Below are 27,110 nucleotides of genomic sequence, written 5' to 3'. Positions count from 1 at the left end.
AGACTGAGATACAGATAGCTTCATCTTGCTTGGTTTTGATAAGAGTGGTAAATAATAATAATATTTAGGAAGAGCAATATTTGGGTTACGACGTGTTTCCTGAGCAACCTATTTATCTATGTATACTAAATAAATATATCTATATTCGGAAATATATTTTCTGCTTTTATAAAGGAAAGCGTGTGGTCGCCATGTGATTTAAATTCGTTTATAAATTCAGTAAGAGTTCCATGAATTTCATATGTGAATAATCCAATGCGAAGTATTGCATTCTGTTCAGGATAAACTTCTGATATGTTCGAAGTACTGATATTGATTTTCTATTTGAAAGAAGAATAAATATTGATATAAACTTTGCTCCATTGAAATAATTTAAATCTTCCAATTTGCTTTATATATAAAAAAAATAAAGTTTTAGTTTAAATTTAAGAGATTGAACACACTTTATCAAAGTGTTTCGTTTTATATTTTTTGGTTCAAAGAAAATTGTAATTGACATCGTTAGTATTAATGTGTGAGCAGAGCTAATCTAAGATAGTTTGGTCACTTAAAGAGAATGGAAGAGAAAAGGTTAAAAAAAAAAGTGTTTCATTACCAGAATGGCAGAAGAAAGACCCACAAGAAGACTAAAATGTAGGTGGATTGAAGAAATAAGAAGTGCCTTAGAACACCTAAATATAAGATCTGACAAATATTGGAGTGTTGACAGATTACAAACTAATTTGAAGTAAAATTTTCGTTAGGAAATTAGTAATAATGTAGACTTATATATTACTATCATAGTATTCCGTACATCACTTGAGGGTATATAACAGGAACTTCATGATGATGGAATTCCTGTTATGATATTTTAGTCAGGCAATAAGTAATTGTAAATGTGTAGGTTAGTTACACAAAAACATCATCAGATAAACCTGGTTTTCAGTTGTTTCCGACCGTAGGTGATTTTGTAGGCAGTGCGCACAAAGTATTCCTGGGGAGATTTTTACAGGGTAGTTCACCATTACTTTCCCCAAACCCCTAATTTTATCCAGGCTCGGGACCAGCATGTGGCTGGGATGTATTCATGACTGTAATTCATCAGGACCGGTTTGCCTGTTCTGGGGAACGAAAAACTCAAGTTTCCGCGTGAAAAAAAAAAACCTTACCTTCACATGAGACTGGCTAACTCATCTTTAGTCGAAAGAGACCAGATAAAGGTTCCTCACGTCGCTGACGGGAATCGAACCCAGGTCTTTCCGACCAAAGGGCAATAATCTGTCTACGGAGGCTCTCCATCATCAGGTCGACAGATTATTATCATGAATGACAGAAAATATAACCATAGTTTATGATAGGATTATGGACTATTTGTATTTACTAGCTAACAATTCATGATATTCTCAACTATAAATATGCTGCTATACAAGCTAAACCGATGAATGTGAAGCCAACGTTAAGAAGTGGCAATAAATATTGCTCGTAATCACATCATAAACTCTCGCATGACAAAGTAAGAATTAAAATAAATAAATAAAAAACACTCGCCATGCCCCGAAATAAATGTATTTCCCCTCTAGATACGAAACCAAATGCAACACCTCTACCTGAGTAAATTTTCATAATGCATCTTCCGAAACCAAGAAATCCTTTATTACTTTCCCATTCTTTTTCGTTAAATAATTTTTAGAAATAAATATTGAACTAACTATTTTAGTTCGTATTAATAAATTAATACTTTTTTAAGACTGAGCATCAGGATATATAAAAAGTTTATATAAAAAAGTAATATATATTTCACATAATAACACTAAGACTAATCACATTTTATTTACATCAAAAATCACTATTATAATTATGCGCATTAATGCGCATAATTATAATAGTGATTTGCACTAATTTTCTGATATAAAAATGCATCCGAAGTAATATGTTTACTGCTCTCAATTTTATAGAATGTAATTTCCAAATAATGCAAACCAATATGCATCAAATAACAGACGAGCAATACACAGCACAATATGCGATCTTTTTAATTTATTTGGACGTTACTTCGATTATTAATCTTTCAAACTGTGTAGTGCGTCTTGGATTAGAACACTATACAAGAAAAAGTACAAATAAAAGTATAGATTATTAAACAAAATTAAAAATAAAAATTTTGTTCTTCGCTCTGTTCTGCGGAATAAAAAACTCAACCTCCGTTTAAGACCGATTTTAACTTACCTTCAGATGAAAAAAACGCTTATGAAGTTCTTCGCTACCTAGATTAGATTCGAACCCACTTTTTCCCATCGAAAGGTATCATCCTTACCAACTGATTTACAGAGACTCTTCCAAAAAATTTAAGAATTTAATAGTATATTTTAAACAAGGCATTAATATTAAATCTGTTATTATTAAAAGAGATGGAAGTGTCTCACAGTCGTCTAACATTTACATATATTGGTTCAGAATCTGAACCTATACATCAGGAGTTTAAGTCGTAAGACACTAAATCTCCTGGACGATACCACCTGGGCCGGAATGCTTGGCTTTTCCGGCACAGAATTAAGATTGGTACGCATGTGCGACATTCAAATAATAAAGAAGAATCCAGTGCATCTGGGAAAACTGTTTGTTGATATTTGAAAACCACTAAATTCATGATCTTCAATGAGTTATCGATTCAATACTAGTTAATAACAACAATAACAATATCGATTGATTGATTTAAAACAGAAAAAGGAGACACATTGATACAAGATCTCGGAAAAGCTGTGGATGGTAAAGATTGTTGTCATTTATCTCCGTATACCATGATACTTTTGGATTTTGTTAAGGCTTTTGACAAAATACAGCATGGAAGACTGCTGCAACAGAAAAAAAAAAAAAAAAGAAAGAAAGAAAGTTGGTGGAATCGATCATTTGTATCTCTCCTCCATTTTGCCTTACTTACTGGGGCTGATAGATAGTTGCGAAATTAAAAATTAACAACTATTCTGATTGGATACATTTTATATAAATTTAGATAAATGTTTCTAACTTTGTTAAAGATACCAAGCTATTTTAAACCTGGTTTTACTCCATTTCCCAAGTAAGCAAACAGACAAGTAAGTCAAGTTCGCGCCTGCAAGTGTTGCAAGTCTAGCTGACCCTGCACGTAGTGCAAGACCAAGGCAACTCGTAGTAAAGGTGGAATAAGCTCTGATCACTATTCTTAATATTTACACTTAATGCAAAGCACATTTTCTTGAGGAGATGTGCTTTGAACTGTTTTTTGTTTTTTTTAGAACTGGTCTCTAAAACAAGACATTGACTACTTATAAATGTTCTTATAAATTTCTTGTAAAACGTATTAAAAGGAGCGGTGGATTAATCGTGCTGATCTACAAAATTTTCTCTATTGGAATATTTCGTACTTCGTACGAGGCTATCCTGATCAGTAACCCTAATCAGAATGACATTTGTAAACACTTTCATGGTGCACACTATTTGTGGACATGCAACTAAATTCAATCAATCTATTTTCTTGTAACTTTCTCTTCAGCTTCGTAAGATACCAAACTGCTTTTCCAAGTACAGGAGGACAAACACTAATAATTCCGGGTTTTTTAATATTTATTTTTTAATACAGCTTCTTATCTGGAAGAATACGAAAAATGAGATAAGACCGCATACAGCATATCTCGTTTCGATACTTGTGTTTCTCCATTAAAATAGGCGTCCACAGTGTACATCCTTAAATAAACGTAGTAGTTTCCTCTGAGCGGACAGCAGAGTTGTTACTGAAGACAATATTTACATTTTTATTAGTCGTTATGAGTTTAATGGTTCTTCATGGAGCAAGGTCAAAATATGTCCTATCATTGTTTTATTTCATGTACGCTTTTGAAAACATTGAGATAATGGATATGAAGCCATGCTCGTACAATGTCTGTGGTGAGTACAATGAGTGATATCATCTGCGTGCAAGAGATATTCGATAGAAAATTAGCTCGACCCGTAGGGTTACTGCTATAAGTTCTATTGTTGTGATCACCCGGGCAAGGGTTTCAATGTACACAACATAGAAAACTGAGGAGAGAGACAATACTTGTCTGGCATCTTTCTTTAAAATATGGGATTAGATGCATATAAATAAGAAGCGGAAACGTTATTGGAATGATGTGTAGAATGGCGAAATAGGATTGATGATAGAACCCATCGGAAGTTATTTTGGTTCATATTCTAAAAAGTCATATTCAAAAAATATAACAAAAATTTGTATTTGTTTGTAGCTATTTCATTGTCAGTGAGATCTTTGATTACTGCTTCAACAACACCAAGATAGCATGCTTGATTTAGATACATTACAATTGTGAGTGTGATCGTTCATCTAGTTATTGAAATCTCCTTTAAGTCATTTTTCAACGTTATCAACGTTTCAGAAGCATCAGGGAAGAGACTATAAGATAAATAACTACGCCATGTTGTGGTCCTAAACAGTAATTCGTACATTATTATCTGAAAGTATGTGCTGCAAGATCAACAATTGTTTTTGTGGGGAAAAAAAAACCACTCCTTCCATGAGGCGGGGTAAGATCGAGCTGGGATCGGGTGAAAGAAGCTCCTTTAGTCTGCTTGGGGGGAGGGGGAGAGTTAGGAGAGGACGAGGTCAAGCGCTATGGAAGCAAACTATTTCCACTCTTCTAATTATTGATACTCTTTAGTAAATAATTTGTAGCACCAACTAAGGAGATTCACGTTACAGTTGTGTATTAACCTCCTCAGGATAATATAGATAACAAAAGGATATTACTTTCGTTATCAACAAAATTATTATCCTTTCGCCATTCAGGAAATAAAATTATCAATCCTTCTGTCTGGGTGGAAGTTAATGACGTGCATCTCTGTAGAATACTATGAAATGGACTTCACAGATATGTGTTCACTGAGGCCAGAACTTTTATGCAATTCTATTGGCAATCCATCAAAGTCTGGCATTTTGTGTGCTTTGAAAGAATTTAATGCTTCTTGAATTTCCGTCGTGCTGATAGATCTTTTCAGCCGCTTATTATGCTTCATTGTATTGCCTTTAGCAGAAAATTCACGAGAAGATATCTATTTTTTGAAAGATAAATGACTTTTGATAATAAAGGTAAAAAAGAATCCATAATTTCTTCTAAATTATGCAAAAGAATATTAATTATGGTTCCTGATATTTTGCATTATTTAATTTTTTTCCCTGTTGTATCTTTCTTGTAAAAGGATCGCGTGAATTTTTTTCCCTTTTACTATATTTATTTCAATGTTCTGTTCTTGTAGTACACATCAATGAATTCACAGTCTACTTCTTGAATATTCTGCCTATATTTATCAATTACGTATTTCACTCTGCTGATACATTTAGTGCCGAATGATTAGTTACAGAAGTATAAAGTGCTACTATCAGTCTATGTAACGTTCTTGATAAGTAGTTGGATACATATATTCTGAGTAATCTTGTAACCACGATGTCTTGGAATATTCCACATGGGAGGTCGTCACCACTTGAAAGCTCTTGGATATCATTTCTATAATTCTCATATTCTCATATGTAACTCCCCAGAAAATAAACTGCTCAACTTGAGAATAACATACTTACGATTTTAAATGCGCTTTCCTGGAAGAAAACGAAGACAATTTTCAACAATAAACACTTTATAGTAAACCTTAGATGGCGAACTTATGGCACTAGTACCAGAGGTTTTACGTCTGAGAATTTTGCTGGCATGTCAACGATTTACAGGTGATATCCTTTTATACGCTTATAAATTATTCAAGTTTTTTTTTAACTGTTACAATATGTACAAGATGAATTTTGTTTTACACAAGACAGCAGCTATAAAGACGTGCATATCATTGGTGCGGTATTAACAAAAGATCGCGCGATCCAAAGACAAAAGCAACAGATAAGTGTTGAGTTGAAATGTTAATTCTCTTCAATAGAATTCCATAACATCTGAAACTGTCATAACAGCATTCACTATTAGTTTTAACACATTCACAACAGGGTGTCATTTATCGTTCCGATGGAACTTCTCATTACTGACTGGCTCAACTCACACAAACGTTTCAACCCTTGGTTGAATTTTATGGCTTCTTGTTTGCGTTTGAGGTGGGAGGCGAACTCATTATATGGCATGTTTCAATTCTTGATAGAATTCTATTTGAAGTTAGCCTTTGTGATCTGTCATAATGACATCGAGAATTTCAAATGCAATAAAACAAACACTTATTTCATAATTGAAAAATTGGACAAGAGTTTTTAGTTAGATACTGTGTTTCGGTGCAACATATGGTTTTGCTTAAGTCTATACAGCATACCGTATTTTCCGGTGTATAAGACGCACTTTTTTACCTTAAAAATTCATCTTAAAAATGGGATGCGTCTTATATAATGAAGGTAAAGATTGTTTCCTCTTTTCAAAGTCATACGCACTCCCTTTTATGTTCCAAGATCTTTGTAGGCAGTTAACGGTGCAATCAAATTGATGCGTGACCTTCATGTGACTTCTAGCGCGTCATTGGCTAAGAACTCGGCGTGGTCAGAAGGAGATTTTGTACAATTTGCGTAAAGAAAATCGCGTGGAACGTAGAAAAATTGCGAAGTGGCCAGAACTAGAGACCGAAGTTTTGAAATGGGCGCAAGAAAATCGGCAAAATGGCATTGCCATTTCAACAAAAATGATTCGTACCCATGCAGTCAAAGTAGCCTGTGAGCATAACATTGAAGATTTTAAAGGTGGTGCGTCATGATGTTACCGTTTCATGAAACGCAGTAGACTTTGTATGCGTAAAACAAAAATCAGTCAAAAAATGCCAAAAGAATATGAAGACCAAATTATTTCTATATTATAAGAAATTAATGATGATAGAGAAGAGTCAGATGACAGTGGCATGGATTTTGCAGGTTTCTGAAAGGTCAGTTTATTATTAAAAATTACCTATTATTTTATCAATTTTTTTAAAAAAATCATACTTTAAAGTTTAGGTTTTTTCCAGAAAACTGTATTAATTTTCTTGGGTGCATCTTATACTCCGGAAAATACGGTAGTTTCTATGAGAGGGGGACATATTACTTAGCGCCGTTTTTATTCCATCTGTCTCTAATTGCACTATTTGTTGAGAATGGCACAGACTACAAAAGCCTCTGTACAGTACCTTATTCAGTGATGCCATAAAACTAAATTCGATACTTATAACTACTTGCTCGATACGGGCAGACACAAATTTAACGAAGATAAAATTTGATTTTTAAGTCCCGTGGTGAAAAATATGAAAAAAAAATAAAATAAATAAAGGGTTACTAGCAATTATAGACCGCGTTATATCGAAACCGCGTTGTATAAGTATCGCGTTATACAAGGGTTACCTGTATTATCAGAGGACTAAGAATAGTGTTAGCTAATTCCAAGGTAACCGATTGTTATTGATGATATATCACTATAAAATGAAGATTCCGTGTAATAATAATCTTCATTTATTATTGACTGACTATTTATACTGTAAAAGATTATACAATAAAATTTTGAATGAGGTTCTTATCATCAAGATATTCGTAATAAACATCGAAATAATATTCTTTGCTCGATATTTTTGTGTCCTCATTGCTTATTCTCCCTGAAAGAATTTCACTCTCTTCGATTGGGCTCAGCTAACGACTGTTGATTGTCTTGCTCATCCCCAGTGACAAGGGTTAGCTTCTCCGTACATCTTTTATTTCCTTTTCCTTTTATGCTGTCCTGGAGACCAAATTGTGACAAAGAGGAGTGTGTGTGTGTGTGTGTGTGTGTGTGTGTGTGTGTGTGTGTGTGTGTGTGTGTGTGTGTGTGTGTGTGTGGCAAGCTATTCAGCAAACCCTAATGGGTAGTTTTCGCTTTAGTATTGATTGTAACGAATTAGTTGGTTCATTTCCTAAATATAATTCGCTGGTGTTCCTTTTATGTTATCGTAGCAAAACAATGATTTTCCCCATTTTCAAGGAAAAAATAATAATAACAACAGAAATATTTCATATTAGAATGTAAGAAGCAAAAATGTGAAACATGCAAATACATTTAATGATAATAATAAACTTGTGCAATATGAAATATTTATTGAAGTTATCTATAGTACACAAAAATTAACTTTAACTTTTAACATTACTAACCTAAAGGGTGAAGCAGATGCTTTTCATATTCCCCGCTATCTAATGAGGAAAACTATGAGTGGGAAAAGATTTATGAGCATGTTGCTCGCCCTGAGTGGGCCTGAGGATTATGCATTGAGGTTACAGTTTAAGATAGATTTTGGTCTTTTATGTTTAAAGTAGTCTGTTCCGTCGTAATTTGACGCTAGTTGAGTTAGTTTATTAGGGTGCACAGATGCTTTTGAGAACTTAGTTGCTGTAGTCTGCATGAAGGTATAGATATAGGGGACATTTGTGTCCCGGTGAAGTTGCACAGTACGTACGAACCAGTGCGTTGAGGATCATTCAGAGACATTTATTTTGCACACGTTGTAGTTTGAGTATACTGGTATTAGCAGTATGGCTCCAGGCTGGAGAAGCATAGGTGAGTATAGGACGAATCATCAATTTATATATAAGTAGTTTGATTCTGGTGTTCCATTTACTGTTCCTATTGATTAAAGGATAGAGCTGGGCAATGATTTTTGATGTCTTCAGACAGATATTCTTGACATGGTGAAAGTCAGTTTTTTGTCCATCAGTACGCCAAGAGATTTGATCTCAGTTAACCATGGGATTTTTGTGTTAAATGGGAGGATGTCTCCAGTAGGAAGCATTGGTCTTTTGGCGAATAGCACTGCTACGCTCTTTTGAGGATTTACTTGGAGTCTCCATTTGGCGCAATATTGTTCGATTAGCAGTAGATTTTCCTGCAGTTTCTTTTTTGCTAGATGCGGTTTTAAAGATCTGGTCAGAATCGCAGTATCATCCGCATATAGGGCCTTGAGAGATGACAGTGGGTTGTGCGGGATATCACACATATATATGGAAAATAGAGTCTGTGCCAGTAGAGATCCTTGTGGGACTCCAGCCAGGATCCGCTTTTGTATCGAGACTGCGCCATTTAACTTAACCCGCATGCGTCTATCGTAGAGGTTGAACCATTCCCAATGGTGTGCCAAAAGATATGATTTTGTATAGCAAGCCATAATGTAATGCCAAACCTTGTCGAATGCACTGTCCAGGAAAACAGCCCCAAATTCTGTGCTCATTTTATTAAAATAGGAACCCGAACAATTTTAAATGAAATAAAAGGAAATATTATTGATCCAGTCATATTTTATAGCCAGATATAGAAACACTCTTAAAAAAGGTTCTTTATATGTCTTGTTTCTATATTCTATATAGAAAGAATATTATTCTGTATTCATTCAAACCAAGGCATGACATTCAAAAGTTATATTTTGATAAGTCCTCTGGTAAATTTTGGAAATTTTTTCTGAAATTTCTTTCTATCTTTGGCTATAAAATAGAGCTGGATCCATAATATCTTCCATTTTAATGTAATATTCAACTCACTTCTGTGATATTAAAATGTCTGAATGAAGATGATAAACTAAATAATGAATGAACAAATCGAAAATAATTTTTTAAGTTGAAAAATAAAAAAATTGAATTAAAAATAATGCAATTCACAGAAGAATTAAGTTATTCACTTCATTTCGAGTGTACTAACTTATTCAAGAATATTCAATAATTAATCAACATTGAATAATATGTAATTAGAATTAGAAAGTGGAATTTCGATATAAATGAAATATTTTCGATTAATTAGTTAATCGAAATATTCGTTTCGATTTATATATTCGTTTTATAGATTTGCAGATACTTCACAGAATATAGCGTTTTCCCCTGTGGTGGCCTGGAAAGAATAGCCCCAACATAACCTATGCGTGTCGTAAGAGGCGACTAAAATGGACGCTGAGTTTCGAGAGTTTGAGTTTCTCCCCTTAAGGTTTTTGGCTTAAGAGAGCTTTAAAAGAACAATGAGTCTCCGGGGTGAGTGTTTTCTGGCAAAGCCCGTGCGGAGCTTTGTCGGTGAATACTTTTCGCTGGAATATGAGCGGTTTTGCTCAGTGGTGTGGTCAGCCCGTCACTGAGTGGAACCAACGCTGAATTGGACGGTCTTTCAGCCACTATGGAATGGTCTAGGAATTGTCCTAATTTTTAGAGTTGGCTTTACTTTAATAAAAGCCCCAAGTAACCTATGCGTGTAGTAAGAGGCGACTAAAATGAATGCTGAGTTTCGAGAGTTTTGCTCTCTCAGGTTTCTTCCGAAATTTTGCTCCCGGTGAGGGGGGGGGGCTTGATTTCGGAGGTTTGCACTGGGAGAGCATTTTGAATCTCTGGGGAGGGTGTTCTCCGACGTGACCCGTGAGGGGCCTCGTCGGTGGACGCTTTTCCCTGGAATATGAGCGGTTCTGCTCGGTGGTGGTGGGGGGATGTCACTGAGTGGAGCCAACACTGAATTGGACGATCTCTCGGCCACTATGGAGTGGTCTAAGGATCGTTCTAATTTTTAGAGAGGGTGTTACTTACATAGTAACACCCTCTATTGCTGTTACACTCCTGCCTGATCAGAGCTTTATATAGCTCAATGACACCTTATCCTTACACTGTCCTCTACAGATAACGGGGAATATGAAAAGCATTCTTGTTTCTCCCATTTAGCCAGTCCTTTTAAGGACAGAATATAGCACTGAGATAGGGTCAAAAATATAAATATCGAATCAAAAATATCCAGAAATAGACTTATGAAATAAAATATTGCAGTAATAGCAATGAAGATAAAATAAAAACTTAAAGATATTATTAAATACAGTATATTATTATTTAGTGTATATAAGTTGCCATTTTAAGTCAATGTTAACACTGGTATGAATTTAGCTATAGATATTACCATGGGAGCTAAAGAATGCTATTTTAATTTTTATAAATATTATTATTTTTTTAAAAAAATGAAATGCACTAGGTATTTGGTGCGAACCTCCGATATCAAATGTCATCGTATTCCATCCAGACGAAATCAATGAGCAGACAGGAAAAGATCAAAATAATCCGAAATCTTGGATGTCCTGATCGTTGACCGTCTGGATGTGATAACCTTGGCACTGTCCCTTCCTGTGTGTGGGATGAAACCATAAAAGATATTCCATTTTAACATACTGCTTTTCTTTTCTTTTTTTTTTTTTTTTGTCTTTAGTCTGTTTTCGACATCTTGAGCCTTGCAAGATGTCGATTGCTTCTTTTAGTCTAAACATCTAGAAGACAAATTCCTGTAAATAATCCGCTTAAACAGAGTACTCGTTGCACAAAGACGTGCTTGAAGGAAGGGAAATTTGTCTTCAATTAAACACAGAATCAACGAACATGAGATATTTTTTATTTAAAAATATAAAAGCCCTCGATACCCTTCATCAATAATCTAAAAAAAAAAAAAAAGAGTTCATGAAATAAAAGCTGTTGTAAAAATTTTGGAAGAATAAAAAGAAATTAATTCTTGAGAAAACGAAAAAAAAAAAAAAAGAGGATTGTCTTATTAAATATGCAAATCCGATAGAGCAAAACACTTTAAAAAACAAAAAATCACATAGCTTTTTGATGACTTCCGAAAATCGATGACTAAACTAACAATGTACATAGAAGCACGTGCTTGACTATGAATAATACATATACCCACCACATTTGGCAATAACAATGGAAATTCGACTTTAGCAAATGAAATATGACAAACAGATAAGAGAAAATACGTTTGTATAAGTAGTTTGGTTTTTGTTGCTGTTAGACGAGTAAGTGGATGGGAAAAATCGAAAATGGCACAAGAATTTTATGAACGAAAACAGTAAGAAATACCACTCGACTAATGGAGAGAGAGAGAGAGAGAGAGAGAGAGAGAGAGAGAGAGAGAATAAAATTTGTTATCAATTAAATAATCAGCTGAGTGATTTTCCTTATTGTATTCCGATGAGTAATTACCATATATTGGATGAATTTTGTTCTTTCTTGTTGTTTATTTCAGAAGCAGAAAGATTTATTTAAGAAATGTACAATTATCATATTAAATACGAATAAATAATAAAAAAAAAAAAAACAGTTTTATTTCGTGGTAGAAATCATGACGTATTTTTGATATCGTGGTGCTGTCACCTACCGGAGGTAGAGGGCAACATCAATTATCCGCATTTTTGGTTTAAATAAAAAAAAAAAAAACTATATATTTCTTATCATTTATAAAGTTATGAAACATTTAGTTAGTTTACTGATCCGAAGAAATGAAAGTATAAAATTTCAAAATAAAAATTGAAATCCAATCTCCAAACTTTAAGCATATAAAGTGAGAAAGAATATCAATCACACTTACTGTAACGTTCTACATTCATCAATAAAAGTCCTTCCAAAGCGTATTCAGACTCCCTGACCCATTCAAAGGTCTTGCGTTGTCTAGTCAGTTGTCCTAGCAACCATTCTTTGGGCGTTAAGCTCAAGGCTGTGCTGGGGAATGGAAGATCTTGCGAAGCGTAGGCAGCATTCTCTCGGAAGTCAATGACAATACATTCTTTGGGGTCAGCAATCTCCATCATATTAATGGGATATGAGGGTATAACACTGGAATCCTGGAAAAAAAAATTCTAACATTATTCCCTTTAATGATATTTCCATTGAGTTTGATAATATTTAGTTTTTGCACTAAATGGTGACTTAAAAATTGGGTATTTACAGCCATATATGACGAAAATTAATCTGTTAGTGGGTACTCGATCACGAAGTTTTCTGCTATCAAATGGTGAGCAGCAATTTTTTTTATTATTATTATTTGGTTTGGTTTGCACTCCATAAAACCTGTCATCCAGAAGTTCAAGTAAAAAAAAAAAAAAAAAAAAAAGACTCCAATGTACGTTATAGTGAAGGACAAACAACAGGAGGCTCGCGTAACTTGGAGTTAATAAACAAGAGTTCAATCGATATAAAGCTACCTCTGACGAATCATTACTTTGGTTCCGGCTTCTCTCTTTTCACTTCTACCTTTTTACGTCTTTTAAACTTACCTCCGTTAATGTCAAAGACGTTTTTACTTCCTCAGAATAATTAGATAAAATAGCGCCCCCCCTTAGCAACACATCAAATTGATTTTTATTGTTCAAAAAGCAAACACCTGTATTTAGACTACTCAATTTAATTGGATATTTTTGTTTTAAATAAATACTTTTAATTTTATCCTTAGTGTTACATTAATATATAATAATAGATAACAATACTATTACTCTGTTATACAAATACTATCGAATATATATTTAGAACTTTTTTTTATTAAAATTATTTTTAATATGTATATAATTAAGTGAGTAAACTATGTAAATGTTAATTTAATGGAGCCAGTTATGAGAAATTATTTAGAAGAGCTTGACCATAATGAAGAGCCCCATCAACAGTCAGCTTCTATTTTATCCGGAAGTGTCTTGCCTAATTAATATCATCTTGTTTTCCGACACCACTGATCCACAGGGGATGTTTTTTACGTCATTCACTTTGGATAAATATAATGCAAAGGTTCAAAGAAACGCAGACTACCGTACTGCATGGCAATGCTTACGAAAATTATTATACAGTACACTTGTTCCCAGCAATTAGCTATTTATATTATTAATTTTATTTTTTTTCTCACCATGTCGCCAATGAGTATATTATCTTTGAATCCCTGTGTTGTAACAATTATTCTTCTCAGAAGAATGACAATTAAAAGCAACTAGTTAATTACGCCTTACTGAAAGCATCATAGAATGGAACACAGTATTTCATTAGACAAGGACGAAAACAGGAAGATTATCTGAAATAATTATAAAAGAAACTAGATTTATCGCCAGAATGTCTCCATAGTGCTGAGATCATGGCCTAAACAGAAACTACACTACTCATAGCCATAACCGAGTCGTTTTCTAGAGAAATCTCTGAATAAGATGCGATTCCCCTTCTGGAGATAATTCTAACCTCCAGTAATTTTTGATATAAGCATTATTACAAATATTGTCTCTTCAGAATCCAGGAAATTATCCATATTCTTTTTCTCAAGGACTTACTGCCTCTTAATAGTTAAGTTAAAACAAATAGCAAATCTGTCGAACGATTGAATCATTTTCTCGCATTTGGGGGATGGTGTCCCTAAGGGCTTCTTAAAATGATTGCCTTGGTACAGAAGAGAACAACCATCCCTCTCACCGATGCACTCCACTTTCTTTCACACAGAATTTCTTCTTTTGCATCTTCAGAACTAGCACTAGTAATTTTTTTTTAGTCTTCTACTGCTGTTTTTCTTTTTCTTTTTTTTTTTGCCAGTTTTCTCTCTCATGTTGCGCATTCTAAAGCGTATAGTCTACATTGGAAACTTTACAACATCGGATTAGAAGACTGAAATCTTTAAATTCCAGTGTTATCAAGTTTATTCTTTCTTTTCGAACTTCTATCAATCTGGGATGCTAATGCATAGATTGAACAACCTCTCATGTATGGGGTTACCATAAAAAAAAAAAAAAAGAAAGGAAATAAAATAAAAGAAAAACATTCAAAACCCAATGGATCTGCAAATGTATCCATCCATACGTAGCCTATTAATAACCTGCTAAAGTTCTTCGAAATGTTAAAATTGCTTCTCGCAAGAATAATTCCCTCATTAATTCAATGGATAATAATATAATATACATATATATATAATGTTTTTTACAATGGGGTATCATAGCAACTACATGTTCTCATTTACCCACTGAACGTCATATAAACTGAATTAAGATTGTATAATTTTGTACTGTCCGACCAAAGATGCGAGAACCTTGGCTGGTACAGTGCCAAGAAGAGTCAATTCATGTTGAAGGGTAGAAAGGAATAAGGCAATGTACGAATTCGTCACCAACATGAAATCACGTGCTTTATACGTAAAATTTTCCAACTGTTGCACAAGAAAAATAATTACCACTTTAAAAACTAGAATTTTCATGAAAGAAAAGTTAATTTTCCGACGTATAATAATAAACACTCATCCCTCGAAATCTCGAAACGCATTGATTACCCTATTATCGGAATGAATTCGCCTTCTTCTGCCATATGCAGAAGTGTCGAGGGGGTCTCGTATCTGTAGTCGGACAGCATTTAGTCTTAAAATGTTTGTGAGGAACTTTAGACAGATTTTGATGAAAATTAGACTTGTCAGTGTCATTGCAACATGCATGCTGGACAAGACGACCCCATAAATGCTAGAAGCTATCTTTAAAATAAATAACTAAATACTACAAACTTAGCCTAAGATTTAACCAATGCCTATACATTATTGTGAAAGGAATAAAACTGAAATAGTAATTGGTTAAACCAAAAATAATTTCATGGCATCTATGAATAGTTTTTTTATAAAACCAATAAAAAGCAGTTATTTAAATTTTTATGGAATTGTTTTACTATATTGTAATGAAAGAATTAAACAATGAATTCTGGAAGCATTAAAAAAAAAAAAAGACAAGGCATGAACATCCTTAATCGAGAAATCGATGGTTAAAAAAAATCAGCCTGTGAGAAGGGTGGTTGTGGTTGAGGGCGTTTGAGCTATTCATGAAACCAGATCACTAGAATTTTACTAAAGGAACTAAAGGATGAAAAATAGGGCATTTAATTAGCGCACATTCTTTCGATTATTTCTTTTCTATCTACTATTTTTTTCGGACTTTTTTTTCCCCAACTTCGCAAAGAAACTTTTGAAATGCAAATTGCGGATGGAACTTGAGCAAGAAAATAAGCGATCTCTATTTCTTTAAGCCCTAGACAGCACCATTTATTTCCAAGACTTTTTGGACACAAATAAAAATGGGAATGAAGACTGATTGTTTCAATATTGTATAATGCATAAGAAGTTTGTACGTTTTCTTTGTGTTTTTGTCTTTTCTTTGTTTGTTTGAATTTTTATTGTTTGAACGTACACCTGCCAAATTTTTCATTACAAAAAAACTTACTTTCTTTGGAAAATTTTGAAAGAAATAACATGCCACACTTAATATTTCTCTTTTGAAACTATCATGGAATCCAGTCAGAATTGATAACACTTTATTCGTATTCTTCATATTCTTTACTGAAGACGATGCGGTGATTTTTAAGGGAAGGGCACCCGAAGAAAAAAGAAGAAAGCATCGATCGGTACTAATCACTGTCTGGACACCAGAAAATATGATAAAAAAACTTGTTGATGCGATATGGATGAGCTGCATGTAATAACCGGAACGAATATTGCTGCTCTTAAGTGTCCATGGGGACATGCAAGCTATAAAACAATCTGTAAGATATGATAAAATGTTGATATAACGGGTATTAATGCAGAACCGGGCTCTTTTAAATGTTTTAATCGTAAGTAAATTGGTGCAACACCAAAGTAAATTAATAATAATTATATTGTCGCTTTTTTCTTTTAATATTACGTTTTGAAAATTAAATATTCGACACCAGAGGGCTAGAGCAGCACTAACTCCACTCAGTCGTAATAAAGATAGAAAAACAAATTAATCTTCTCTTTTAAGTAGCTATTTATTTATAAGTTTATATCATATATAAACTTATAAATAAACAGCTGCTTAAAATAGATAATTGATTTGTTTACTATTTTTATTACGGGATAGTTTTTATAAACCAACATAAAATTTAGATAAGTCTCTGCCTTCAATAATGCTTCGTATTTTTTTGCGTTCTCGATGGTCGTTATTAGAAAAAATAGAAAAAAGTACAAAGGAAGAATGACAACGACTTGTGCAATCATTGCAACAGTATATATTTCACAAAGAAAAGCCTCTCAGATCATTATGGGCAAAATTCCAAGAAATAACAATGGACTACCAGAGAATATTCGAACGTGCAGATTAAAAATCTCTTCTGTAAGTCGATTCAAAACTACGCTATAAACCGAACTCATTGATAGTAATGTGTTCACGTATGCCCAACGCAAAACAGCAGGAAAGGTGTATATCAAGGATAAAATGGAGACTGTCAGATTGCACGTGATCTTCCTTACTTCAATTATTCACAGATCTGTAGTAGCGCAGACTTTAAAAGGAAAGTCTATTTCCGAAAATCTAAAAACAGATGCAATAGATAACATTGTTTTTTTTTTCTTTTACATGTACTCTTTTTTTAAAGTGATGTTTAAGTACTACGAAAATCTCACACGTAAACTCTGTGCCAGTTGGATTCCAGCGTTTCTTTATCAAGTATATTTAAAAACGTTTTGTTTTGTGTATATATATATATATATATATATATATATATATATATATATATATATATATATATATGTTATTTATTTTTCATTTAAAATTTAAACATTTTTAGAAAGTTTTTTTTTTCAGTTTATCAATAAGCATAGAGCCTCTAGCTCAGTCGGTTTCGACAATGCTCTTTAGTTAGAAAAGTTGCATCCAGTTTAGCGTGCGAAGAATCTTTATTAGGATTTTTCATCCGAAGATGAATTAGTCAGATTCATATGGAGTTAGGAGGGTTTTTTCCCTTCCGAAAAGTCGGAAAAGTTCATCCCATAAAACAGACCAGACAAACAAGCCTAGTATGGACTTTTTTTCATTTTATAGACAGAGGCTTATTCATTTCTTATTGAGACTGCTAACAAAGTTTGTTTTCAATCAGCCATGATTCTTTTCAAACCAAAACTACCACATTCTAACCTAACTCGATCAGAATCCAAAGCACTTAATTCTCTAAAAAAGAATACGGATTCGTATTCTAGCCAAGTTAATACAGTCAATAAATTGACTGATAATATTTCCAGTTGGGTTGAAGAATTCAAGAAAAAACTAAACTTTTTCATGCTCATCCGCCTAGATTACATGGCATTCCCAAGATTGATAAACCAGGTTTCCATTAAGACCAGTAGTAGTCTGTATTGGCTCCCACATATAAATTTCTAAATACTTATCTACTTTATTATCTTCATTTACTGGAAAATCTACTTCTCACATCAAGAGCTCTTTAGATTTTAAACAAAAGTTTTGTAATCTACATTTAGAACCTTCAGATATTTTACTTAGTCTCGATATATAGTATCTCTTCTTCACAAGCATTCCTTTGGCAGATACCATTAATTTACTTAAATAAGATTCTCCTCCTAATGACTTTGTAATCCGCTCTGGTTATTTCAGTATACAAGACAAATTATGCCAACAAGTTGAATGAACAGCTCAGAGGTAGTCCTATCTCTCCTACCCTTGTAAATTACGTGGAGCATTTTGAAGATTATCTTCTTAAAGATGTTTCTCCTAAACCTACAGTATGATAGAAATATGTAGATGATATACATATTTGCAATTTGGAAAGTTTTACCATCAGATTTAAAATTATTCACTTCAAAAATAAATATGATTTACCCGAGAATTCAGTTTATTTGATAAGAAGAAAAAAAAATCAACTAGCATTTTTTGGTATTTTAAATTTTCTTTAACCAGATGGTAGTTTACAATTTTCTCTTTTTAGAAAAGAAACTCACTGATCTATGCTAATTCTCATCATCCTAGTCCAAAGATTGGAACTGTTAAAGCCCTTTTACATCGTGTTTGTGATATTTGTTCACTGAAGACTTTGTACAGCAAAAATTGTATTTTATAAAATCTGCTTTTATTAAAAAAATGCCTTTAATGAATCTTTTATTAAGAAAGCTTTTAACAACTTTGGAAACCAGTCTCTAGCCCTCCTGAAGATATCACTCGGATTCCACTCCCTTATATTAAAGGTATTTCTGAATATATTAGCTTAAAGTTCTAAACCTCTTAATATTATAATGTCCTTTCGCCCTGTCAGGAAGATTTCTATCTTCCTTTCAATCTTCCAGGTGAACTGGAACAGTCTGGCCTAGTAGAACATGCCATCTCGAGCAGAGTTTTTGGAAGAAAACTAAGCTTTATATAGAAGTAGACTTCTCATAGAGCGCTTAAACAAAGTTGTTGGACCTTTCTGCATCGACCTAACTTAAAAGATCTAAAGGTATTCTCTTATTTATTGGAAATATGATTACATCATTTTTATGCAAATTCCTGATTATTATATTTTGCAATTTATTTTATTTTTTTTTTTTTATAAATTGAGACTGTTACTAACTTTTTGTTGTCCTATTAACGCTATAGAGACGCTTTTTGAAAATGATTCTTTAATTGTAATTTTACATTGTGTTCCATTTTCAGTGTACTGAAGACGCCTATGATACGCGAGGGAAAAATTTTACGACTATTAAATTTATTTCACGTTAAGTTTTAGTCTTATAGTTCTTATAAGAACTGGGCGATGGACTGAGTTCTTGACTCTTTATCCCGTCATCTGAATGAAGAAAACCTGTGTGGATGGGGTGTTATTGAGCTAAAAGCTCTAGTCATGGCTGGGTAACGGCAATAGCCGAGCCTCAGTTAAAACTTCATTGGCTACAACATTGCCATTTGTTATCCTGGAAGTCCTCACTTCCATAATAATATGTATTCAGCATATTCTATGTAGATAGAATTAACCCCATCAAAAAATTAATTAGGTTTCTAAGGATTGAGTTACTTGATCGCGATTTGCTATTTATTTAAACAATAAATATGATAATATTAGTAAGCATATTATAGTTTACAATAAATTTTATTTTGCTTATTTTTTTATTTATGTTACGTTTAAAGTAGGTCTGATTAATAACATTCTAAAACTAAGTTATTTCGGATAATAATGGGAAAAACAACATAAATAAATCTTTGAGCAAATCATTATTTAAATATATAATTCATTTATGAAAATGATAAAAAGAAAATCGGTTTTTGTTTGTATCAGATAAATAAGCGACGATAAACCTTTATAAAATTTCTATGAATTTTCTAAAATTGCTAGACATTCGCGAGCCAAATAAAATTAGTAAATGACGGAGAATATCGCGAAGACAAGGTTGTCTACTCTCAATTTAAATCATTGTAAACGTATTGAATAATTATTTATGATGCAATTGAATGGATTTGATGCAAGGCACGCTTTCATATTAAACTGGTAGTTTGTTATTTTCGATAATAAACGTCTTGATAATAAACGTCATCTTGCTAATTTTAGACACATTACCAACCGTCTTGAAAAGCACTTATATTTGACCCTCGGTCACAGTTATTGCTAGATGGTTAATCGCTTAGAATTATTGCAAAGAGACAGTTAAGACTAGACAAGATGTGGTATTGTGTTTGTCACTTGTCTGATGTGATTGTCGATGAAAGTTTCGTTCACTGAAGAAAAAGGAGAGAAAACACCTAGAAAATTCCTACCATCACAATCGGATTTTAAACACAATTCCCTTCTTAGGTAAGTTACCCAAGAGGATCGAAGATAAAAACTGAATAAAATCTCCATTCTTATGACCGATATGTCGTCATGCATATTATCTGTATGCAGTTTATATTATATATATATATATAGAAACTGTATAAAGAAATAATAACGTAACCTATATTTATTGTAAAATTTTAATTTAAGATTTTAAATGTACAAAAAAGTTTCTAAAATTTTAAACTTATATTTTACCTTTAAATGTTTAATATATCATAACATTAATAACTGTGAGTGGAAGTTACTTATTAAGCATAATACGTGTTTGTGGTTATAGAAAAAGAATTTCTTTTCAAGGTTATTCATTAGCTTTTTAATTCTCATTCAACGTCAATTTTACGTCGGTTGTTCCCAACCCGCTTGCGTGATTCTGAAGTATTTATGATATAACTGTGAAAGAATAAATGTGTTGCATACTGATGTAACTGGGTAGAGGTTGCGTTTGTCGTTGCGTGTAGATTTTAGAAGGCTCTACTAAACTTTTCAGCAATTATAGGAAGTAAAATAAAACCTAACAACACACACACACACACACACACACACACACACACACACACACACACACACACACACACACACACACACACACACTGAGCTATGAAGCAAAATAGAGAACTACACATAACATGTAGAGCACAAAGACAAATATTAAATCTACATCATGTTATAAACTTTTAAACAAGAATCTTACCTGTACTCCAGGGAGGAATCTTCCCAGCGTATGAGTTGGGATAATAAAATAATCCGGCTGCTCTGTTTCTTTAAAAGATTCCGTCTTCTTGGTGTTAGTATGTGAATTATATGTTGGAGACTTTCCTAAACACTTAGAAGGAGAAAGTTTTGTGGTTAACACATCGGACCTCTGAGGTTCATTATAGGAGTGATCATAAATGGTATCCATTTGCAAATTTTCCGTATCTAATCTAGAATTTTGAGATCTTCTTCCACTCTTTCGTCTATTCCTGGATACTGGCAGCTCAGGAGAAAGCATATAAGGACTGTAACAGAAATAGGAAGTATCTCCCAGTTCTAAAAGTGGCGTACACCCTTGTCCCTTTGCATCCTTATACCTTTGACCTTGGTCGGTTCCTCTGTTAACATTTCTACTACCACGTTCATCAATTATATATGCGTTTTCTTTGCTCCAAGGTTTTCGTCTATGACTACTGGTCCCTGAGGTGTCTTGATGAAATCCTGAGGCTTCTTGGTGAAATCCAGAAGTTGATGGTTCTGCAGGACGATTGGCGGACCTTTCCATGTGGAAGTACAAATGGGTGCTAAGATGTTTTGTAAAAGCTGCCATGACCACATGTCTTTGTCCAAAATTTTGTTGTTTAATGTGTCGCGAAATACACACCAAGAGAACGTTTTGATACTTTTTTATATTAAGAATACTTGCGTTCCGGTTGGCCTATCCTATTCGAAAACAAATTCGCGCACAAAACACATGAAACTTTCACGTTTTTAACTTCAACAAACCTGCCGAGCACTAAATGCACGCAGCGTTCGATCTGCTTGCGTTGTCATGCCGTATTTCCATGAACCGAACGTAAACGGTATTTGCTGGTACTAGGTTTCTCAGTCTAAAAGCCATTGAAACACATGGGAATGTTACCAATACCTTTTTAAGCTTAACTTCAACCGGCTACACCCAACTCTGCCTTCTCCGAACTGTCACAGAACCAGCAACAGGCTAACTGTCATCTGGTTGCTTGTAGCGACCACAGCGCCACACTGTGTGTGAGTCACACAACCGATCGATACTTGTGGTTTTCATCTAATACGTCACCAACAGCGAATGGGTGCTGCCACTAACTGTTGTAATATTAGACACGTGCAGTTGAGATTGACAGTGCCGTACCGTACTCGCTTTTACGAAGAATAAAGGAAGCAACGATGAGAAATATTGCTTCTTGTTAAATCGGCTGGGGAGGGAACAAAAAAAGAAAAAAGAATTTTATTGAATATAAAAAACTACTTGCTGTCGTAAAAATGTGTCAACACAATCTGTTTGTTGACTCAGACAGCAATAAAGAAAATTTCTTAAATGAAAAACACATCCTTATACTTACCAGTCTTAAATTCTAAATCTACAACGTTGTATCCCGATGAATAGAGGATCAATCTTGTCCAAATTTCTTCTGCTAACTCTACTAGGTTATTAAAATAAACTATCAATGTCGAGAGACACTTAAAGTTATTTGATTAACTCGGCGATGCATGAAATAAAAAAAAAATGTAATCAGTATTTTAAGTAGCCTTAATAATATATTTTTCCCTTTGGCATTGTCTAGGACAAATCACTTGCTCCGGTGATATGTGAATTGCTAGAGAATTAACTATCCTAACTATCAGTAACGTCATCATCATCATCATTATCATCATCATCATCATGCTTGTCAAGGATTTAGGCCTAGAGTGGCCTTAGAAGTCAAGTTGAATCTCTTAAGAAGACGTCCGGTTTTCTTTTTCCTAATGGTTTGCACTTTAAGGCTTGTTTTGGTAATCTTTCTATTTTCATTCTTTGAACGTGTTCCATCCATTTATGTTTATATTTTTTTAATTTTTTCTATTACCTTCCTGGTTTAATTCTTTCATAATTTCTTCATTTCTTTTGTGATCGAATAGAGTACACTTTGCAGTTCTTCTCATTAGTAACGTTAGTCTTATTAATTTCAGACTTCAGATGACCTAAAAGTGTTAGAAAAAATTTAGACTCTTAACACACAAATTTCATGTTATTATCACTTCGTTTATCGCCTTACTATTCTTTGTTATTCGAAAGAAACTGACAAAGAGAGAAAAGAAAAAAATGAACACCCCCCCCTCCGCTCCATACTTCTACAGCAAATGGTTCTTGTACCAAAAGTGATAAAAATTCAAAACATTTTCGATCCAGACATAGCATATGGTTTTCAAATATCCAGTGGGAAGGAAGTATGTAAAATTTGATGATTAGTGGGCTGAACGGTATAAATTTATACACCAGATAGACAAAGAGATATTCGTCCATATATGTGACATTTAAACACGCACAGATATGACGTCGATACTAACCTTTTTAGTATATACTGTTGAAAGTATATGTGAGTCTATTGTTATAATGAAGACCATCGAGCTATAATTTCCGAGATTTCTCCAAATTCGGCTTAATTCCTAATACTTACAATATGGATTAAAAAAAATTTGAGAGGCTAAAATTTTTCACTTTTAAATTTGGGCACACACGTCATAATAATTACCCAGTACTAGATTAAACTAATGGAAACACAAAAGAAATCCAGCCAATACTTTACTCATTAAAGGGACAAATTGAATTCTCAGACGCTATCTTAAATAGCGTTGCAGTATTTCCCTATAAAGATTATATTAAATAATAATATATATAAAAAAAATTAGTCTGTGTGTTTTCGCTGCTTCCTTTGTATGCAGTAGTCATTTGTATTATTGACGTCAACGTAGTTTGCGGTCCCAGTGCTGCCCAACCGACCTCAATTCTATTATATAATCCATTTCCTACTAGTTTTTTTGTTCCTCGTAAATCTCTATGTGGCTTCCTTTCCAAGAAATCATCTGGAGTAGAAAAATAAAGATCATTTTTCTTCTGTCGATAACAATAGCGTTTAAGGTATCTACGAGAATGGTTTCAATCTAATGGGATCAAGTAGGTTTATGGCTCAGTAAAGAACAAATCGTGAAACACTCATTTTAACCGAGTACTTATGGAAATTTCAATGGAAATATTATTAAAGTATTCATAATACGTCAGAGAACTACTATACTGGAAGTAATCAGTTAATTCATTTGCATATCAGTATTTTTCAATCGTCTTTTTTTTTTTTTTTGTCTGGGCATAATAATAAACAAGAAGAACAAAACAAGACTAGAAAACCGGATATTTGTCTACCTGGTTGAAAACAGCACCAATCGCACCAATCACAGTTTTCCTGTTACAAGCAGACGAATCTTGTTCGATTTTTGTGATTTCTTCCAGGGAGAAAATATGACACAAAAAAATAGGAATTGCACTTACCAAACTACTATTTCCGGTTAAGAAACCTATTTGTTGTTCCGAAAATAACAGCACAAGTTGATGGGAGGATTGGAGAGATAAGGAAAGTTATTCCACTTCAGCGGCTTTATTTAATTGTGCAGTTCGCTGTTATTTTTCCAAATCCCACAGCTGGAGCAATTTTATCAAATCAATTGTCCACTGAAAATAAATACTCAATAATATTTTTATTAATTTTTATATAAATTTTCAATCTAATAGAAATGATCCTTTTCTGTGACTTATATCACTACGGGGTACATACATACATACAGTTTATACACTGGTTTCCATAAGTTAAGGAATAAGCAGAAAAATACGATAACTGAAAACAACTGCATGATGAATTTTTATGCAATGCGGTGAAAAGCAGTATGATATGAGATGTTAAAGAAAAACCCACAAAAAAATGTAAATAAATACACTTTAATTCGGTAATAAATGGGTACACGAAGATAATGGTCAAAAACAAGAGGACAAAATAATTGCCAAAGTGCCTTAATAAGGAATGTGGTCACCTCGGTTACATGATAAATTTACACGGGACAAAATTACACATATAAGAAATTAAACAAACAATTATTTTGTAATTTCGTAATTTCAAAAAAGAAAAAATTACACATATAAGAAATTAAATGTAATTTTATTTCGTAATTTCGAAATTACGAAAAAAATTAAAAGGAAAATATTTACAAAGTCAAAGTGCTTTCGTAATTTTCGAAATTACGAAAATTACACTAAGAAAAAAATTAAAAGGAAAAAATACACAAGTAAGAAATTACGCATAAAATATAATTTACCAAAAATTGTACAAAATTTATAACCAGCAAGGGATAAATCACTAATCGACAATTGTTAATCACTATGAACTGCTCAAGAATTTCTAAGAATTGTTTGGGTGAAGGTATATTAAGTAAATTTTTGTCTTGCATTCTTCAGTTCTAGTTTAGTGACTCGTAATACAACTAGTGTATAACGTGCGAGTTAATAAATTTCGTGATTAATTTTTTTAATTAATTTTTAATTTACCCGTAGCTGATTTTGAGTACGGCGTTAGTAATAAAGGTGGTCAAATTATAATTTACAAAGAATTCGAGTTTGTTCGTCACTGCGAAACTGCTATCGGAACTATTCATTGGCGTTGTGCAAAGTTCAGAACTTTATATTGTCGATCGCTGCTCCATACCAGAGACAACAAGATTATCCGTGAGTCTTCAGAACACTGTCATGTTAATAGGACTTTTGAATCTGAAGCTCATCAACTTGCAAATCAAATGAAAAGAAAAATGTCGAATCCAGGCGCAACGGTTCGTGCAATTATAGCTAACAATTTAGCGACTGTGTCAGACGGATTAAAAATGTGCCTACCGAAGAAGAGCTCCATGATGAGGCGATTAAATAGATCCAAAGCTAAAACAATCGGAAACGTTCCGTAAAATCCAGATAACTAAACCTTTGAAATACCAGAGAAATACTCCGGGGCAGAAGATCCAGAACGTATAATATTAATTGGTCACAAGAATCTTCTAGATCATATGGTACATTTAAAGAAATATATTATAAGTTATACAGTATCCGTGTCTAATATGATTCAGGCGTCGCTTTTTCTTGTCTACTGGCTCTTCTACTAGGGAAAAAGGAAGAAATATACGTGAAGATGCTGAACATGTTACTGGAGAAATTCCTCAAGCTCGACCACGAAAAATTTTGACCGATTTTGAAACAGCAGCAATGAATGCTTTCCGTGCCGTGTTTGAAAACATCGAAATTGGTGGCCGCTTTTTCCACTTATCACAATCTATTATACGAAAAGTAAATGAATGTGGACTAAAATCTCTATATGAATCCAATCAGTCATTTGCAGTACACATTAAAATGTTACAATCACTTGCTTTACCAGAAGAAGAAGAAGTGTTAGAAACATTTTTAGAAGTTGCTAATCTGTTCTCTAATTTAGACGAATATAACGAACAAATCGAACAAGTTCTCCTTTACTTCGAACGTACATATATTCGAGGTCGACAGCTCAGGAACGGCACTTATAGACAACCTCTATTCAATATTTCTACTTGGAACCATAGACACCCTGCAGCCAACTGTATAGCTAGAACTACAAATTGTATCGAAGGATGGCACTATGGACTTCAGTCTCTCATTCAGTGTTCCCATCCAACTGTTTGGAAATTTTTGGATAACATTGTTAAAGAATTATCTTTACAACATACAAACTATTTGCAGCATTTAACTGGTCAACGAAACCCAGGACGTCGTAGGTACATTTCGTTAAAACAACGTATTTCAAATATTGTACAAAATTACGACTCTAATAGACGATTGGAATTTTTACGTTGTATAGCTTATATGACTTAGTGTTTGTTTTTTATTATTTTTTAAAATAAAAGTAATTTTTGCAATATTAAGAAAGCTTATGTGTTTAATTTGACAACAAAATACCAATAATATTTTAATCGAATTAAAGTCAACAGGTAGGTCTTTTAAAGTATTACAAAATTAATGGAACATGTGTGTAATTTTTTCTTAGTGTATTTTTATCTATTTGTAATTTCATCCTTGTAGTTTCTTCCCTGTGTAATTTCGTCCTCATGTAATTTTGGCTGTGTAATTTTGTCCTGACACGGGTCACTTCTTATAGCAATACCCGGCCTGGTTGGCCGAGTGGTTAGCGTATCCACTCTCCAGCCAAAA

At 33.3% G+C, this 27,110-nt stretch overlaps 1 protein-coding gene across 1 annotated transcript in view; it reads right to left on the bottom strand.

Annotated features, from left to right (window-relative positions):
- LOC150093768 (uncharacterized) overlaps nucleotides 1–21,656 on the bottom strand; it is a 48,068-nt gene extending 26,412 nt beyond the window's left edge. Inside the window, exons 1-2 of the mRNA XM_090412510.1 lie at nucleotides 21,045–21,656; nucleotides 12,351–12,603 (exon numbers count right to left, since the gene is read on the bottom strand). Of these exons, the coding sequence (XP_090268636.1) occupies nucleotides 12,351–12,603; nucleotides 21,045–21,656 (865 nt within the window). The remainder of the gene's footprint in view (nucleotides 1–12,350; nucleotides 12,604–21,044) is intronic.
- Between the last annotated feature and the right edge of the window lie 5,454 nt (nucleotides 21,657–27,110).

This window comes from Typopeltis vanoorti, chromosome 23 (assembly GCF_054136105.1).
Source record: "Typopeltis vanoorti isolate ZY-2024b chromosome 23, IOZ_Tvanoo_1.0, whole genome shotgun sequence".
Classification (NCBI taxonomy): Eukaryota; Metazoa; Arthropoda; class Arachnida; order Uropygi; family Thelyphonidae; genus Typopeltis; species Typopeltis vanoorti.
The sequence above is the reverse complement of the archived record's forward strand: the minus strand, read 5'-3'. Positions and strand labels throughout refer to the sequence as shown.